The sequence below is a fragment of the Gopherus evgoodei genome, chromosome 2 (genome assembly GCF_007399415.2).
Source record: "Gopherus evgoodei ecotype Sinaloan lineage chromosome 2, rGopEvg1_v1.p, whole genome shotgun sequence".
NCBI lineage: Eukaryota > Metazoa > Chordata > Testudines > Testudinidae > Gopherus > Gopherus evgoodei.
In genome coordinates, this window is record NC_044323.1 from 112,111,684 (window position 1) to 112,131,651 (window position 19,968).

Sequence of the window (19,968 nt, forward strand, 5' to 3'; positions counted from 1 at the left end):
GCCCTTCGGACGTCCAGCATGTGAAGATGCCTCTTTTCGCTGGTCTTGTGTGGTTTGGGACAGAACACCGAGAGGAAGATGTCCCGGCTCATATGGAAGGTGGACGGCCAGGTGGGCCTGCAGCTGAAGCTTTTCCTTATAGAAGACCATGTACAGCAGTTCTGAGGTGAAGGCTTTAATTTCAGAGACTCGTCTCACCAACATCATTGCCACCAGGAACACAACCTTCCATGACAGGTGGGAATGGAAGCAGGAACACAGCAGCTCAAAAGGGGCCCGTAAGCCTAGAGAGGACCAAGTTAAGATCCCATTGCAGTACAGGAGTCTGTACCTACAGGAAGAGTATCTGGAGCCCTCTCAAGAATCTGACTATCATGTCATGCCCTGTGTCAGGCCCTGGTTCCTCAAATGAAGCAGACAGTCTGGGATAGCCTGTATGGAAGAGCGCGAGGAGAGATGCCACCCTCGGATGCCCAGCAGGAAAACCTTGTCCACTTGGCCAGGTAAGTCAGTCTAGTTGAGGGCTTCCTACTTCCCAGAAGGAGCTGTTGGACCTTCTCCAAACAGGTTTGCTCCTCAGGGTTCAGCCACACAGCATCCACGCTGAGAGGTAGAGGGATGTGAGGTTGGGGAGTAAGAGCCAACCCAGATCCTGTGACAGTAAGTCCAGTTGGTTGGGCAGGGGCCAGAGAGGGGCTGCTGATAGGTTCATGAGTGTACCGAACCAGTGCTGGCAAGGACATCTGAGGCAATCTTGATAACCCGCGCTCGCTCTCTCTCTCTCTCTCTATCTTTGCCAGGCTCTTGGCAGAGCGGGATCGAGGGAAACGTGTACATCAGGCCCTCTGACCATGACAGGAAGAAGGCATCAGAGAGGGAGTCCTTGCCGAGAGCAAAACTGATGACATTTTCTGTTTTGCTTGGTGACAAACAGTTCCACTTGGGGAGTTCCCCACCTCTGGAAGACCATGTAGGCTATGTCCCAGTGGAGCAACCACTCGTGGTGAGAGGAGAAAGCCCTAAAGATGATTCGCTAGCGTGTTCTTGAAGCCAGGAAGGCAACAAGCTTCCAGGTGGATCTCGTGGTCAATGCAGAAGTTCCAGATACAGAGTGGTTCTTGGCAGAGAGCTGACGAGCATACTCCCTCTCGCCAGTTGGTGTTGAACATTGAGGCTGTGTTGCTGAGGTGAGGTAGGAAGACGCCACACACTAATGGGACCACTGAGTTCTTTGACATTTATGTGGAGCATCATCTCCTCTGGGGACCACATATCCTGGGTCTGGAGATCTCCGAGGTGCGCACCCCAGCCAAGGTGTCCGACACCAACTCGATGGCGTGAGGTGGGTTATGCTGAATGTAATTCCCTCTAGGACCTCGCAATTGGTCCACCATCGCAACGAGGTGAGTACTGCTTGGGGGATGCTCACAATGTTTTCCAGGTGGTCCTTGGACTGGGAGTAGGCCATCAGCCATTCCTGCAGGGACCACACCCAGAGCCTGGCATGGTGGATAATGTATGTGCAGGACGTCATGTGGCCCAGCAGGCACAGGCAGACCCTGACTGCAGTCAGGGGGAACGGGGACACCTCAGTGATGAAATCTGTCAAGGCCCGAAACCTTTCTAGTGTCAGGAACGCTCCTGCGCAGGTCGAGTAGAGGACTGCTCCGATTAACTCTATCCTTTCCACTGGCACTAATGTTGACTCTGCATGTACCAGGAGGCCCAGGGAGCAACACGTGGCTTGAAGTATTGCAAAATACCTTTGGATTTGAGTCCTAAAACTGCCCATGAACAGCCAGTCATCAAGGTACGGGTAGATCTGGATACCCCGGCACCTGAGGTAAACCACTACCATTGACATGCACTTGGTAAACACTCTCGGTGCTGTCGCAAGGCCGAACAGGAGGACTGAAAACTGGCAGTGGTGGGGCCTCACCAAAAACCAGAGGAAGTGTCTGTGTCCTTGAAAAAGTGCTATTTTGGGAGTATGCATCCTTCAAGTCGAGGGTGGCATAGCAGTCTCCCGGATCCAGGGAGGGGATGATAGAAGCCAAGGAGACAATGCAGAACTTTAGCTTCTTCAGGTACTTGTTGAGGTGTCACAGGTCCAGGATAAGTCAGACTGCCTTTGGGATTAAAAAGTACCGGGAACAGAATCCTCTTGTTCCTGTATTTGAGAGGAACTTCTTCCACCACACCCAGCTTTAGTAACCCCTTTACCTCCTGTGCAAGGAGACTCATGAGATGGGTCCCTGAAGAGGGACATGGAAGGAGGGTGGGAAGTGGAGGTAGAAAGGAACTGGAGGGTATAACCCTGCTCCACTGTGTGGACCCAGGAGTCGGAAGTTATAGCTGTCGAAGCATGGAGATAGCAGAAACCATGATGTGGGCAGCTACATCAGTGGTGTCTGATGTAGTCTGGAGGGCCACCCTGGCCGCAGTCATTCTCTCATCGAGGATTGCTCAGAACTCCTTCTTGGAGGCCTCAGGGAGCAACCCTTTGAACTTGGCCATAGCTTGCCACATACTGAAGTCATATCAGCCAAGGAGGTCTTGGTGGTTGGCCACTCTCAGCTGAAGGACAAATAAACCTTACGTCCAAAGAGATACAGCCTCCTCCAGTCTTTATTTTTGGGGTTGGCCCCGGGTTGTCCTTGCCTCTCCTTGTGGTTAACTACCTTGACCACAAAGGAACTGGGAGCTGGGTGGGAGTATAAGTACTCATGCCCTTTGACTGGCACAAAGTACTTGCATTTGACCCTCTTAGAGATAGGGGCCAGGGAAGAGGTGATCTGCCACCGGGCATTAGTGATTTTGGAAACCCCTTCATGAAGTGGAAGGGCCACCTTGCAGGGGCTGAGCAACAGAGGACATCAAACAGAGTCCGAGGGTTCTTCCAATTCCTCAGCCTGAAACCCCAGGCTGGAAGCAACCCTCCTCAAAAGTTCCTGGTGCACTTTGGCATCATCCTAAGGAACTGGGTGAGGGGCCCCGTGATAGCATCGTCCTTGTCGTCGCCAGAAAAGGCTGGTGCTGTGGCAACCTCCACGTTCACTGGTGGTCCAGCATCTTGCTCCCCTTGGTCCTCCTGGACTGTGGGGTCTTACACTCGGAAGCCTCGAGCACCAGAGGGGGATGGGATACTGAAGCCACTGTCCTCTCCGACACTGACTGAGCAGCCTGGGAAGGTTGGGAGAACTCCCACGGGTACCATGGAACCAGTCACTGCACTTAGGGCCACAGGACAGGTTTTGGTGTTGATATGCAAGTACCGGGGCTTGTCCCACAGTCAGGGAACCTTGCTCCATGCCAAAACTATAAGCAGAGTGGTCGGTACCTGGCAATCAGGATTGGACAGAGCAGTGGCTCTTGTCTGACCAGTGCCAGGCGCTGCGTCCCAAAGCCGACAAGTCAGAGCAAGCCGGGTCATCTTATCTGGGGTCTCAGGGACCGACAGCATTCGGTGGATCTTTATCGGACATATGGCGATCCATGCCTCACACTACTCGACCGGTACATCGAATGGGACAGCTTGCTACTACTGGCTGGTTGCTAGAAGGATCTTCCTGAATACGGCAACTTCCTTCTTGGAGATGGGCGATAAGGGCCTGGTGGTCTCGGATCACCGATCGGTCCCGTGATCGGAACTGGGCCCTTGCAGACAATCGGGGCCAGTCCCGGAGAACTTGTGGAGTGGCACGTGCCTCAGAGGCTGCGCCAATCTACCAGCGAGGTATGCCTCCAGTCCACTGATCTTTGCCCCTGGTGCGGGGACCAAAGAGGGCTCCACTGAGCCTGCCTCTTTAGTCCTAAGGTGTGACGGATTCAGGTGGGCAAGTGATGGTGGGACCCCCCTCTCAATGGGGAACGGTGCAGTTGAGGTGGGGATACACGCATAGGTCCCAATGCATGTTTTCCCCAACTCCAGGGTACTGCAGGAGCCAGTGTGGGCAGCACTGGGAGCGTCAGGATCTCGAGCCGCTCAAGGATGGCACCTGAAGCTGGCTAAGGCCTGCGCCGCTATCTGCAGTCATAGGCAAAGTATGGGATGGGTTGCACCGTTCGACTTGAGCTGGGGTCCAACTTCCCAAAGGGGTGTTGAGCTGCCCGGCACAGGTCTTGGCTCGCTCCCAGCCCTCTCCTTTCCCTTCCGAGAGGTAGGAGATCTTCCCCTCAGCGTTTTTCGGCTTCTTGACCAGAGCCACGGAGGAAGACTGGTGCTGGCATTAGGAGCACTTTTAGACAGACATCGCGCTCCTTCTTTGTCCTAGGTTTGAAGGACTTGCAGATACAACACTTATCACTTATGTGCCCTATGCCTAAGCACCTAAGGCAGCTGGTATGTGGATCGCTGATGGGCATAGGCCATTTGCAGCGATACTACAAGTTCTACAGAGTTCGAGACAACACTAGCTGAAGCAGCAGACATTCAAGCACCGTCACTGATGGCAAAAAGGAACTGAGGCTGAGGACAGCTGGCGGCACCCCTTATACCATGTTATGTGCGCGCTGCTCCAGGAGGCACCAGAGCTGGTCCCTTACAGATACTGCTGAGGGAAAAGCATCTGGCACCAGTGCATGTGGTGAGCACACACACCTAATATGGAATGGACATGAGGAAGCATTCTAAGAAGAATAAAAAGGATACAGTACCTTAAAAATACAGTGTTATAAATAAGTTAAATGTTCACTTTATCTTACGTAGCTTTCCTTGCTATTTCTTTCTCAGTTTAAAAAAAGCTGTGGCTTCTACTCACAGGTCCGAATTCAGAGACAAGTCTAAGTGAATCTAAGAAAGTCTAAATTAATTTCCCTCTTATTTCAAGTATCCTCCACTAGTATGCTAAACTTAGATTCAGTTTGTGAAAAATATACATCCACTTAACACATAAGCTTACATATCACCTTTGAATCTGACCCACTGGCTACTGAATTCATGGCCATATCTACATTAGGGAACTGTATGAGAGATTTCCACCAATGCCAGCTCTGATCCAACAGCACCACTGATAGCAACAAGTGTCTCAGCCAAGACAAATCTTGAGGCTTTTGTTGTTTTACCACTGTGTAAACTGTTGGTTTGATCTGGAAGCCTCTAGAGTATTAGAAGGTAGGTCTCCCACTGGAGCCCTTGAACCGATAGTACTATCAGTGTCCTTACTGTAGACAAGTTCTAAGAGTCTAATATTATGCTACTTGCAGTTAGACCACCAGGGAAAGCTGAAAAGGGAAGAACAGAAGGGTGTATAAGGTATAATTGAAAGCACACTCTCCACATTGATAAATTCACTTACAGCCTCTTCTTAACTCTTGCTGTACCTCCTTCATCTGGCTGCTCAACATTAGCTTAGACTAGTTTATTGCCAGTAGGCCAAATTCAAAGAATGAAAAAGGGGCTGTTGGTTATGTCACTGTAAAAAAGTGAGAGATTAAGAGAGTCGTAAAGACTTGAAAAACATGGGTGCATAAAGACTTTCAAAACCTGGGTGGAAAACATGGCTGCTAAATACATATTTATTCACCTAATAAAAGTGGCCTGTTTTTAAAAAATGCTGAGCACCCAGCAGCTCCTATACATGCTTGACTATAATCTACCATTTAAAAACAAAAAAAAACAACTTCAGTCTCACTGTTGGTTCAATTTTCATGCTGAGGCAGTAGGAAAAAAATAAGTATCAATTACACCAGTTGAAACTTACCACTGAATCTGGTCCATACTTCTCTAGGTCATTCTTACAGAGACTTTCCTTTCTATGGCCTACCCCAAAATACATGCGTACGCGCGCGCACACGCACACACACACACACTAGTCAGCAGCTATTCCGGTATTTTTAAGTTTTAGCTTCTAATTTAATTGTTAGTCAATAGCTACAAACAAATGTTGCCATGCCATCTAAGACAGCCAAGTAGTAGAAAGAAACTAGGCTCCTAAGCTACAGAAGGTCATTCACGCATTAAAATAAAAAAAATTAAAAATATGGATTTCTGATATGCAGTCAATGAAAACTATCTTAAAATGTCAGGGTTTTGAAGGAAAGGGTATAAACTTATCTTTACATTTAAAAAAAAAAGCAAATTACAAACAATTGAAATTATGCCTCAAAACTAAAAGCAGGGTCAAAATACATATATTCATGAGTTCACCGGGAGAGATTTATTTGGAAGTAGTAATTGGGATGAACATTTTAATTGATTGTGGCTTTTTAAATCTACGGTTCGTACTAGGAACTAGCTTTGAAAAGACTGACATATCTAGATTTACTGGAATTGGGAGAGTGATTATGCCTTCTATATTTTATACTGCACTGTACATTATTCACAAAAACATTTAAATCAAATCAACTCATCATAAAAGAATACCTATATGTATCTCAGTGCTCATTTTCTAATATATTTTTACATACTAAACTATATATTATACATGCAAAGTGTATATATTGACAAATTTCTGAATATATCTCTATCTGTGGTAAAATACAACCAGTATGAGTGTCTTACTACTTTTATGCAGTCACAGATGTTTCAGTGTCTATTTTAATTCCACCCCTCCTAAAGTAAAATAATAAATCAACTCGGATACATTTTCTGGTAAGGATTTAATCTTCAATTATTTTAGGACTGTAAAAAGGGATCATTTAGCTCCAGTGAAGTCAGTTACTCAGATATGTCAGGTTCACAGTGAAAAAGTGCAGATGAGTAGCCAGGGGAGCTGTCTACATTAGGTAGGTTCCCAAGGTTGCTATCACTGGCGCAGAGATACTGGTTTTAGCAAAAATGAAAGTTTTTTTTTGTTTTTTGTTTTTTTTTTTAAAAGATTCACGCTGCAAACAATACCATACAGAGCAAGTCTTGCTAACCCACTGGAATCTCTTCTATGCTTTGGGCTCAGTAAGTAATAAATTGTGTGATTCTTACTCACTAAATCCCAGTTTAAAAACAGTCCCTTACAGAAAGCTTGTATGTAAAAGAGCTTCGCTCTTATCCTCCCGTCCTAATAACCAGAGTTACCAATAACCATTTCAAAATCTGGCCTGCCTCCATGGGTCATATTTTTAGTTTCACATTGCACAGAGAGAAGCCTATTTTAGTATTCTCTTAAGTACTTTCCTTGAGAGGAAGAAGAAAAAGGTAAAAGTTATAAAAAGGAAAGCAGCCTTTACAACTGCAGTCCAATCTTTTGTGCTTCAATCTTCCCCCTTTCTTAGCATTTTATGAATTGTAGATTTGATAAAATTAAGAGCCCGTCAGAATTTAGTCTGGTTTTGGATTTTATATTTAAGTTGTACAAATGTATGATTTGCTCAGCATACACAGGAGTCTTAACATATTACAAAATAAAAATATTTTGATATAAATGTTCAAAATATCTATTTAGGTGCAAGAAATGAAAGGTGAGTAGTTTCAAGCACTTTTTTCAAGTAAATAAAAAAACCTCAATTTTTTAAAAAGTTATAGTTTGCACATGATGAGTCTACTTTTTTTTAAATTATATTTTATTATTATTTTTTAAAAAGTTTTTTAATAGTCACATTAGTGGCAAAATTAGGGTAAACCTACCCACATAAATCTATGTTCAAACATTAAGAGTCTAAAACCACAGAATCAAGAAAATGTACAGTTAAAACCAAAATTCCATTGGTAGCTCAGTGCATTGTGTGGGTATATTGCAGAGATGTAATATCATTCCCAAACAAAAATTCTTTAAGACAACTTATGGTTGCACATACATATTTATAAATCTTAAAACAGTTGCACATTGTAGTACAGACACAATCCTTTCAACATCAGGAAATGGAGGATGAAATTAAAAAACAGTCTAAATGTCAAAAGGTCAGAAGATGGTCAAATTATCCTTTTACTCTAACTGCTCTTCCCCATCCATCTTTCAATAACAAGCCACACAAACCTTCCTTGCCCCCCACAACACACACACACACACACACACCCCTCTGCATGGGAACTCATCCACTAATTGGGTGCTGGAGATGAAACTCTATAGTTCTCACGTTTCAGGCTAAAATGACCACATCTCATGCATTCATCATTCTCCACATATTTTCCACAGAAGACCACAACTACAATCTCAATTTTACTGTTTGTTACCCAAATTGTTCAAAAAATACCATATCTCCTTCTCCATCCACAGCTCCACTTTGGGCTGGGTATACAACTCTCTCTCTCTCAAACACACACCCCCACACCCACCCACCATGGGCCAGAGCCATCATATTCCAGGTACGTACTACAGTCTACAAGGGCAGCTGTAGGTTATGTGACTGATCAAAGAGACTATATTACTATACTTTGTACAGGCAACAGTAAACACCGAGTTTCTATGCAGTGATAGCTAGTTGGATTTTCTCACCAATACGGAGATAAATGAGAATAGAAGTTGGTGCTAGAAGTTAAGCTGATTTCCAGTTATTATGGTTTTATTTTATTTTATTTTTTTAACATACAACCTTTTAACTTACTGCCCTTCATACACTGTGTTTGAACATTTAATCATTTAAATCAATATGTATTTACAACCATTAGTCTATCTTAATGCTTTTCTGTTGGGGAATTTTATGTTTGAGATTTGTATTTTAATACTTTTGATGCAAGATCTCCCACCCTGATTTTCATACAGGTTCCACTGGCAGCCCTCTCCATCTCTTACTGCTCTTGTGGAGTTTGTATGCTCTAACAGAGTGTAAGACTTTGTCTAAAATGGAGATTCGCCCAGAGTCCAGCCACTGTCGATGCACTAATGTAAATTCTAGTATAGACAATGAACATTGCAATTTGTAGGAGCGTAGTAGCTTAATACTGTTTAGAACTGAAGTAAATGAGTTGAAGTACCTCAGCAACACAGGGTGAGTTAAGGATGAAATTGTGTGTCACATGGATTACATGGCTATTTTTTTTTTTTTAATAAACTTCATAGAGGGGAAATTATTTTCTTTTAAACTACAGTAGCAGTTTTGGACATTCCTCCCTTCCACTTGTTGCTGCTTTGGGTGCTCCTTATCTCCTTTAGTAATGATTCAATATGGAGTTATTTGGTGTTTTATATTTCCCTTAAGAAAAAGAATGTGTGAGTTAAGTTGGTGTTTTTGAAGGCAAAAGCCTAGTAGCACTGACTGAAGCCACTCATAATGAAAGAGCTATGGACGTTTCCACTCACATCTTTGTAAACTTACCCTAGTCCTGACCTTCAATACCCTTAAGTTCCTCTGAACAGAAAATGCCTACCAAGTCAAATTATGTATTGGCTTTGTGATGTGTAGAGATGGGGATTAGTCAGAGATCAAATTTTTCTTAAATCTTAAAATTATTTGAACCCAAGTCCACAAAGGAGAAAGGCTAATGCACTATCCTGCTGTACAAGACAAGACATTTAACTAAATCATTCATTTCATTAAAAAAATACATATAGATCAGATGGTGTTATATGACCTCCAGTAGCTTAGATGGGGAGTGGGTAGGGGGAAGACAACAATTGGGAGAGAGAACTAAAGAGCAGGACGTTAAAAGCATTCATGCTGCAAAAAGAACACAATCCTTTAGTTGGAATCACAATCTCTTTATTTACCTTCTTATTAAGCCAGTGCCACAGCTTGTGGGAGAGGAAAGGGAAGGGAGATAGAGGAGAGAAAAAAGAGACAAGACGACAGTGGAAGATTATTGAAGAATGCAGTAATAGTATGAATAGAAATGAAGGCAGACAGTCATCCACAGAATGAAAATTAAATAATTTCAGACCCAAAGGTAAACTACAGTAGGAAATAGTGAAATCTGTAATACACTAATATAGGATTTACCAGGAAAATACACGGGCGTGGCAAAATTCAATTTTATATATTATATAAAAATTTCAACAGATATCAATATTTTAAAGCTTATTTCCTATTTTTATCTTTTTACAATTTCATAGTTGTGGGAAACTATGGGGAGGTAAAACAGTAATTATTTAATGACAACAGACACAGATTCAAAAAGCAAAAGCTTTATAACCATTAAAACGCAAACTCAACATTACATGTCATAATATACAAAGCAAATATCCTTAAATCAAAAACTAATAAGTTCAAGCAACATTTTTCTTACTTTGCCTAAGAGTAAATTTTGACCATTATCTATGGAAATATTTTTCTGTTGGCTTATATATGGTGAAATCAATATTTACTGACATTTTCCAATAATCTAATCCTTTTAAGCCTAAATATGCGTAAAATTTAGAAAGTGGAGTACGGTGAATGAATATAAACTTAAGTTTTGCTAGAAAAATATGGTTAACACTTAAAACTTAACACTAATAAGCCAGCATCACTATGCCTTGAATAGTTACAGATTAACAGTGGCAAGTCAAAATCAGTGCAACACTTGTGAAAGTTCTTTTCTCAGAACAGTATGATATTATTGTGATATCAAGAATCAGCATCTCATTCACTAGCTTATTGCAACGAGGTTCCAACTTTGGCCATAAGATATAGTTTCAAATATATGCAAAATGTATTTTATGTTAGCTATTGTGATACATATGAATTTTATTATCCTATTAGTATTACTGCATTCATACCCAATGAGAATCAGTATGAAAAGGAATATTAAATACATTCATTTATTTATATGCATGATGTACAGACCAAGAGGTCATGGAACCAACATTTATTTACACGTGCTTGTCTGCAGTCAGAGCATATAAGTTCAGGTAGTAAGCCCTTCTCTGACAAGCAACCATCTACTTTTGCACTTAGAGAAATATTACTCTCTAATTCTCACCCAAACTACTCAGAGGGAGACTCATTCTAAGGCCTACTCTTCAACGAGACTTTTCTTCAATTCCAGCCATTGGTGAGAAGTCGCAAATACACCAATACAAACCCCAAGCATGAACAATAAAAGCGGCAGCTTGTACCAGTGAAGCTTGAAATAAGCTCCATGTAGGATAAGTATAAAATTAAAGAATTAAAATTAGCTTAAATTTGGTTAAGAAAATGTGTGTGTTGTAAAGAAAGATCCTGACTCTTTAGAAGGAAGGCCTTGAAAATAATAAGCAATTCAGCCAGAAGAAATAAAGTAGAGAGGATATCTGTCTTAAAATGAGCCAACATAGCCTTTCCCCAACCCACAACCAGTGTTAAAACCTACATGAACCCAGGTGCAATGGGAAAACTGTTGGACAGCAGGAAGGAGGGGAGAAAATGCCTCTGGAAGAAAGGTGGTTGTAACTCTTATCTGGATTAAGACTGGAAATAAGAGTGAATTGTCTCAATTTGGTTTTTAACTGAAGCTAGTAATTTGCAATGACATCACTTGTTTGTAAAAGTAAACTCTTAAAGGGTCCATTGCTAATACCTGCCTGACCAAGCTGGAGCCTACCAATAGAAGTCTAAGCAACACTGGGTTTAATCCATTTATAAATATCTTGATCAAATGCTTATTAATGTTTTGTTACTGTTTGGATGTAGTATACTACTTATTGGTTAGGGTTTTGAGGCATATTTACAGCAACTGTATAAGTACCATTTGGCCTTTGGATTTAATAAAGGAATAGTGATTCCCATATTAATAATTCCAACAACCCAGCAGAACAAATTGTGTTTTTTCTTGTCTACAGCTGGGGTTTGCACCAGTGGCTGGCCACCCATAGATGAAATTTGGACAAATTCCTCATGTAAACAAGAACTAAGAGATAATGTTCCAAATAAAACCAAAATTTCAGAACGTAAATTAAAGCATTATTAAGCAAGCAACAGGTTTACAATTTAACACAGACATTCAAAAATTTCAAACAAACAATACACAACAGAAGGTATGCAGTTATCCTATATACTTGTATGGCTTAGGTACATCTGTTCCTATGGAAACAAGGCATGGAAACGGGAAAGTGCAAGAGAGCTTCAGAAGCCTCAGCCTTCAGCTTCTGATTTGTTTCCACTCATTCTTCCCAGGAAATGGGATATTGTATAAGTGAAAAATAAGGTAAGGAGTTTTACAGATTTAACAAAAAAATCTTGCCTTATCTTACTTGCCTAGAAACTGGGTAGAAAATTCCCATCCGAATATAAGAATTCCTTCATCATTAAGTAGCAAGCAGCGTAAACAGGATATTCTGATCAGCTACTTTCCCCCCTTAATGGTTATAATAATATGACAAAGGGAAAATTATTGTCCTAGTTATAGCCTGGGAAATTAACATGATACTAGCATAACCTTCCTCATTCAGATTCTCTCTTTTTTCTCTTCTCCATTCTAAAAGTAATACAACAAATGATTGACAGAAAAGCCTGGAAACGGGACTTCTAGTTTTCAGCACTGATAGGGAGGAAAATGTCAAAAGCATTAAATATATGTTCTACACTAAAACTCAGAGCAGAGAACATTATATACCACATGCCTTATTTCCCATTGTAATAGTGACAAACGTACCCCAAAATGTTGATACTTCTACTCCAGTAACCAAGTTAATTTTAGAAAAATATGGCCCTTCTTGGTTTAATCCAAATATTTTAGGAAGTAAAATTTAATAAAACTGCATTTACTTTCTCAGTACTGTTTTAGGAAGCTCTTTATATTCATGCTGACATGGCTATATGTATTTCCATAATCTGGTAGATGTTTCTGCTAAGATGTGTTTGAACTGTAAGACTAGTATGTTGCCTGATGTACACTAACACTTGACTCCGTATGGTAAAAGGGCTGCCCCACCTGTTTGTATCATTCACATTAAGTTCTCCTACATTCTGTCAAGAATAGTTAAATGACTATATGTATTTGAATACAATAAAAACAATCTTGGCTGCAGTTAATAAAAATACTCACTAGGAAAGGGAAACATCAGTACAATCCTGATTTATAGATGTCTGGAATGATGTGTGGAATCATTCAGTGGACAGGAAACACCATCTGGCGCCATTAAAGAGCTATCCTTATTAACCCCAACAGAAAACACAAAAACTATACAATCACCATTTTAAACATTAACTGAAACCAATGAATTTTTTTTAAAGTGTGTGTTAGGATGAAGCAAACCACTGATTTTGGACTAATTACAAATGTGAGAGTAAAATATACACATATTTCTATAAATATTGTACGGGCAGGGAGAGGAGAACACCTGGGATCCTTTTTCCCCTACAGAAGTACCCAACTTCTTCTGAGATGCTAGCAGCAGCAGGGACAGTGCCAGAAGGAGCAGAACTAGGGGACAGTAAAGCCAACTTTGCTAAAAACATCTCATTTTCCTAATCAAATTAGGACCTATATGAAATGCACAAGTAGGTTTCATTGCTGCCTCTGGAGCCTCCCAGTTGTCCCTGGTTTATTATTTGTATTATCATAGTGCCTAGGAGCCCAAGTAATGGATCAAGACCTCTTGTGCTAGGCACAGAGAATAAGCAGCAATGCTTGTGTTCCCTTGCCTCATGCAGGACTTCTCTCAGGGTGGGGTATGCCCCCTCTTCCTTGTAGGAGAAAAAGAGGGCCTGAACAGTAGGGGAAAAGCTGAACAGACTACTTTCTCATAGCTCCCCCTTGGTAGATCAAAGGAATGCTGAAGACATTCTGAGCTCACTAGCAGCTCTCTCCCGCACCCTCTCTCAGTTTTTTATTAGTTTAACTTACAAAGGGAAATAAAACATTCTTTCCAAGGCCCCTGCCTAGCCTTACAGATTCTCTTGGGTGGAATGGGACACCTTTCTGCTTGATGCATCTCCTGCTCTTCGTAGTGGGACGACTTCTTGGCCCCACCACGAGCCAGACTGTCAGAAGCAAGCATCACCACTATACATTTTAGACAGCTGTTTATATTAAAAAACAGCTGCAGCCGCCTGTTTTCTTCACATTAGAGTCTCTGCTGCTTCTTGATGCTGAAGCTCAGCCCCCTTCTCTTGCTAACAGATAGTAGTGAGTATGGCTTTCAGGGAAAGCAGGCCTTTAAACTCTAAGATTAAAATTAAACATACTGCTAAACAGATTTAAAATGGTTAGTCACCTTGCTTTTACTTTTAAAGAAAATGAGAGTTTGCTATTCTTTTGTTCTTATTACAGTACCACACTATCAAAAGTGTTAGAAATAGACTTTAACTTGCATCACATGCTTTCATTTTTTGCAACATTTATTCCTATCTACCACCATAGAATCAACTGTTTCAAAAAAATCATAAGACTGGAGGAGATGTTGAGAAGTCATCTAGTCCAGTCCCCTGCATTCATAGCAGGCATAAATATTATCTAGACCATACCTGACAGGTGTTTTGTCTAACCTGCTCTTAAAAAAAATCTACAATGACAGATTCCACAACCTCTCTAAACAATTTATTCCAATGCTTAACCACCCTGACAGCTAGGAATTTTTTCCTAATGTCCAAACTAAACTGCCATTTTAAGCCTATTCCTTCTTGTCCTATCCTCAGAGCTTAAGGAGAAACATTTTTCTCCCTCCTTCTTGTAACAAGCTTTTTATGTACTTGAAAACTGTTATGTCCCTCCTCAGTCTCCTCAAGACTAAACAAACCAACTTTTTCAATCTTTTCTTGACCTTTAAACATTTTGTTGCCCTCCTCTGGAGTTTCTCCAATTTGTGCACATCATTCCTGAAATGTGGCCCCCACTGATTTAGAAAACCAAAAGAAAATAGGTAGTGCTGTATTCAGTAGCTTCCCAAGAGTACCCACCCTCACCCTACATTTTTTTTCCCCAGTAAATACATTGGTCTGTTCTACACTATCAAACAGTTGTGTTTAACCATCGTGCTTCTGCAGAATTTAACGACAAATGTAGCTGAAGTAGCTTAAGTCCTATCTACAAAATGAAAAAAGTTGCTTTTTAAAAAACAGTTAGCTTAACGTGATCGGGATTCCCCTCCCAAAACACCTATATACCTTCAGTTTATCATCTTTACTATCAGTTAAAAGAATTGTAAAATAGGAAATCCCCATTAGCATCCACGTAGACAATCATGTTAAGCTAACAACTTTAAATAGCTACTTTTTTTTTAGTATGCAGACATCATTTTAGTGTCAAGGGAGCTAAACATTGTTTTAACACTATTTAAAAATGTGCTATAGCCTTCAAGAGAGCAAGCATAGTCAAGGCCTAAGATACACTTTTACATAAAGAACAATGTGCTTATGAGTGGCAGACACTTATTTTAGAGTTATAGCTTTCTAGAGCACAGTTTACAAAAGAACAAAGAAAATTTTATTCAGAATTATGGCTTAAGAAAATAAATTGAAATACCTTACTGTCAAGTTTTAGCATGACCCTTCCAAGCCCTCTGATTGGCCGTGGAGCGAGAGCCTCTTGCCGCTCCTTCACAAAGTTTTCCAGAACATGCCACCAACTACTACAACGTTTTGCCATGAAGTTTACAACTCCAAAGTGGATCACAAGTTTTTTAACAACCCAAACTGTAATAAAAAAAAAAAAAAAAAGAGAGGGAAAAAGGATTAGGGATTTAAGAAGTGCACCACATCAGGATTTTTCACTCCACTGTGAGAGATTATTAGAAAAATCAAATTGTTTTAATTAAAACTCCTCACCACAAACAATACTAACACCATCTTTTTAAAAAAACAGGTGGCCATTTACTTGCAGAAAAACATGTTCAGCCATCTGAAGTTTTAAGCGCAGATGGACAGCACCTCCATATAGCACCATTATGGAGGTTACAGTTCATATCAAGGCCTGATGTAAATAGGTGCAATTCCACAGATTGTATGCATGGCACAAAATTGCGTAGCTACACATAACGTTGACAAATAGAATAAAGTCTTAGACAAGAGGCAAACTTTTCTCCCTTAGAATTCCTAAAACTTTAGGCCTTCCATAATATTACATCTTTTTCTTCTTAGGCAAAATAACTGTGTACATCTATTTATACATATAATGTTCACTATAGGAACAGCTATATGTAAGCTTGCAACCAAACTCATTATAACGATCCTGATTTCATTTGCTCTTAAGCTTCTTAAAAAGAAATTCTCCACTGGAACTGAAACTGCATCTCAACTCAAAGATGATTATGGGAACTTTCAGTAAAATCCATACACAGCTTGAATTAGGCAAATACAAGGAATACTTCGTTTATGGAAAAATACTAAATCAGTAAGAACATACTGTGCACACAGCTGATTTGTAACATCAAATGTGTCAAGACTGCTAGGTAAATTAGAAAAAATGTAAAGTTACAGTTCAGCGAAAAATTGATCAGTTCAGATGCAATAAAAATATTTTGGTTAGGATTTTAATTAATTATGACTTGTACTACAGAGTTCTGTAACTCCATAGTGCCATGTTTTGTTTTGTTTTTTTAAGCAAAATTCATTTTAAAGCTAAGAGTGGCAGGTGAAAAAAAAACCACACATACAATTCGACAACTCCAAAAAGAGTTTATAACTAAGCAAATCTTCAATATTCCTTTTATTCAATTATATCGTGTATTATCTGCAACACCCTCTGTTTCTCTTCTAAAATAAGAGGAAGATTAAAAAAGAGAAAGTTACTCACCTTGTGCAGTAACTGCGGTTTTTCAAGATGTGTCCCCCTATGGGTGCTCCACCGTAAGTGTGGCAACATCCCCTGCACCTCAGATCGGAGATCTTCACCAGCAGTGCCTGTCGGACCGCACATGCATACCTCCTGCATCTCATGCCATGAGCAGGACACACACACACACACACACACACACACCCCTTGCTATGTGTCCGACCACCCGCCTAGTTCCTTCTCTGCTGCAGAGCTTATGTTTCGGCTCCAAAGCAGAGGGGAGGAAAGGGAGTAGTGGAGCACACATATCTTAAAGAACCTCAGTTACTGCACAGGGTGAGTAAGGTTCCTCTTCTTCAACTGATGTCCCTAAGGGGGTCCATTGTAGATGATTAGAAAGCAAGGCCTCTAATTGTAACGCTGGAGCTTCAGAGTGGCATTTACTGCAGATGACAGGACAGTGTGTCCTAGCAGAGTACCTGCTGCGATGTCCTGAGTAATGGCATGGCGATAGCTAAAAGCATCCACTGATGCCCATGTGGCCACTTTGCAAATGTCAACATTACTGAGAAAGGCAATCAAGGTGACGAGCGAGTGGATGGAATATGCTCTAGTTCCAGGAGGAGGTTGTCGATTGTGTAAGTTGGTAGGACAGGTGTATATACTGCAAGATCAACTTGGAAAGGGGTTGCTTAGATATGGTCACACCTTTATCTTTTGGCTGTTGAGAAGAATAAGCATGGTGATTTATGGAAAGAGTTTGTTCTATGTAGAAAGCTAGTGCTCGTCTGACATTCAGGGTGTGCAATGTTGCCTGTTCAGGGACCACCACCTTGTTGTGGTGAAGGGGCTTGAGTGTTCCAATAATCCTCAGAACTATGTTGGTCAGGGGCTCCATGTTCCTGGTAGTGTCTCCAAAGGCGAGCAAGTCTGAAGTGAGGTCCCAGACAAAGCACTCTCCAATCCAAGTCCTTAACAGTGGATCAAGTGGAAGAGGGTATTTGGATCTCAATGGTTGTGAAAGCAGATGAAGACTGAAGTTGGTGATCTCTAGTCAACTCAGACTTTCCCTGCCACTAGGCCCCAGACCTCCAGCTTGTCATGACTGTGTGGTGGCTGTAGGTGCGCCAGCGTCCCAACATTAAAAGAAAATCACATGCATCACAGGAAAATTTTTTTTCCAACCTTCCACGCCCTGCAGCGACAGACTAGTGGTGAGGGGGACAGCATTAGTGAATTGGGCAGTCCCTCACCACTAATCTTTATGTAGGTGGTGGTAGCTGGATGGTCGTCTGCCACCTGGACTGAGATGTGTAATTTGGCAGTGGCTATCGTGACTGAGCAGTCCTCTTTAGGATCCCCTCTGCTAAACCTGCATGGGGAGAGGACTAGAAAGGGAGCCCTAAACCTAGGCTGTCTCACCACATCCAGTGGGATCACTCTGCCTGCTGCCAGAACTATAAAAAGACAGTGACTTTCACTACATGCAATGTTTGCACCCTGATAGATAAAGATAATATATGACCAGAAAGAAGAACTGCTATTGTCACCAGGGAACTTGTGAGCTATAACATTGATGTCACTGCCCTGAGTGAGACAAGGTGCATGGATGAAGGTCAACTGAGAGAAGGAGGTGAAGGCTACACCTTTTCTGGAAAGAGAAATCTGCAGAGGACAGGGGAACTCATGGGGTCTGTTCTGCAATTAAGAATAAGTTTGTCATCAGCTTACAGAACTTCCTGTAGGACTCACTCAATGAACCTCTTATGAATCTTCACCTTAAGCTCAGCAATGAGTCTGCTGCCGTCATCAGCACGTATGCTCCAACACTCAACGCTGACAAGTATATCGAGGAACAATTCTATACAGATCTTGACCAACATTCCCAAGGAGAACAAGATCATTCTCCTCGAAGATTTTAATGCTAGAGTCGGGTATAAGTCAGACTTCTGGAATGGCACTATCAGAAAAGGAGGCGTAGGAAAGGCAAATCCAACAGTAAATCCTCCTGTGCAAACGCATAGAACATCGGCTAGTCATCACAAACACCATCTTTAGACAAAGTGAAAAGTATAAGACCACTTGGAGAAACCCTCGGTCCAGACATTGGCACCTTCTTGATTATGTTATTGTCAGAGCTCGAGATTGGAAGGGTGTCTGAATCACGAGGGGGATGCATGGAACCAATGACTGTTGGACAGACCATGGCCTTGTTAGATCTATCATGAATTTCCAGATCGCTTCAAGGCATCATAAATAGGCAAAATCAGTATGAAAGAAATTCAATGTCAAGTCCCTTCAGGACATAGTGAATCAGGACAAACTTCAGCAGTGACTCCAAGAGAGGTTTGCCACTATTTCAACAGCTGATGACTATAATGAAAATTTCTGGAAGGGATTAAAGGCTGCCATTCTCTCAGCATGTGCTGAGACCATCAGCTATGTCACCTGCAATCACTAAGATTGGTTTGATGGGAATGATGCTAAGATTCAAAGCTTGCTCAACATGAAAAGAAAAGCTTATCTCATATGGCAAAAAGACATATTACACCTGGAGAAGAAAGAGTCATACAAGCAACCAAGGCTAAAGCCCAAAGGAAAACCTGCAACATCAAAAACAAGTGGTGGTAAGAAAAAAGACCAAGGAGCTTGAGCTGATAAAAACATGACAGGAGGATCTATTTTTGGGCAATAACAGCCATTTACGGTCAATGCTCTCATGATCCCACACCACTCTGAGTCAAAGATGGGTTGACTTATTTTAAGGACAGAAAAGCAATCAAAGCCAAGTAGAAGGAGCATTTTGAGTCACTCCTGAGCCATGAGTCAACTGTCTCTGATGCCACTATTGAATCTATACCTCAACAACATAAAAGAATCTCTTGCTGATCCAGTTGCCCTCAAAAAAGTAACACAAGCCATTATGCAAACCAAGAAAAACAAGGCAGCAGTGCCAAATGGCATAACACCTTTAGTCTACAAGTTTGGAAGTGAAGAACTGGTGAGGAAGCTCCAGAAACAACTTCTTCATATCTGGTATAATGAGAAGATTCCAGAAGACTTGAGAAATACCAACACTCGCAATCTTTAAGAAAGATGATAATGCATCAATTTCCAAATTCTGACTTGCCTTGCTATCTACAGCAGGGAAAATTCTTGCCCGTATCCTCTTTGTAAATGGGTTGGGACTCACCACCCGCGACACCTCTTGCTGGTGACTCTGGGAATTAGCGCTATTCCAATGGAGTGCCCCCTCCTGGTGGTGTCCCATCCGTTGTTCTGCCCTCTGTTCTCCGCTGCTGTCACTGGACCCCCGGTTGCTCCCTGCTCAGCGGCGTCCTCTTTGAGGCCACTGCCCTCCGGCAGTGTCCCTTAGTCCATCTGGACCCCCTTCCAGGGATCGGTGATCAGCAGTCCACCACTCCAGCCACTATGTGCAACCATACACCCCAATGTCTAATCCCTCGTCAGGGATCGGTGTAGTCTAT

At 41.7% G+C, this 19,968-nt stretch overlaps 1 protein-coding gene across 1 annotated transcript in view; it reads right to left on the bottom strand.

The window, feature by feature from the left end:
- Nucleotides 1-19,968, bottom strand: part of TMEM245 (transmembrane protein 245) — a 135,040-nt gene that overhangs the window by 74,430 nt on the left and 40,642 nt on the right. The window contains exons 6-7 of the mRNA XM_030549399.1: nucleotides 15,233-15,402; nucleotides 9,582-9,605 (exon numbers count right to left, since the gene is read on the bottom strand). Coding sequence (XP_030405259.1) covers nucleotides 9,582-9,605; nucleotides 15,233-15,402 — 194 coding nt within the window. The remainder of the gene's footprint in view (nucleotides 1-9,581; nucleotides 9,606-15,232; nucleotides 15,403-19,968) is intronic.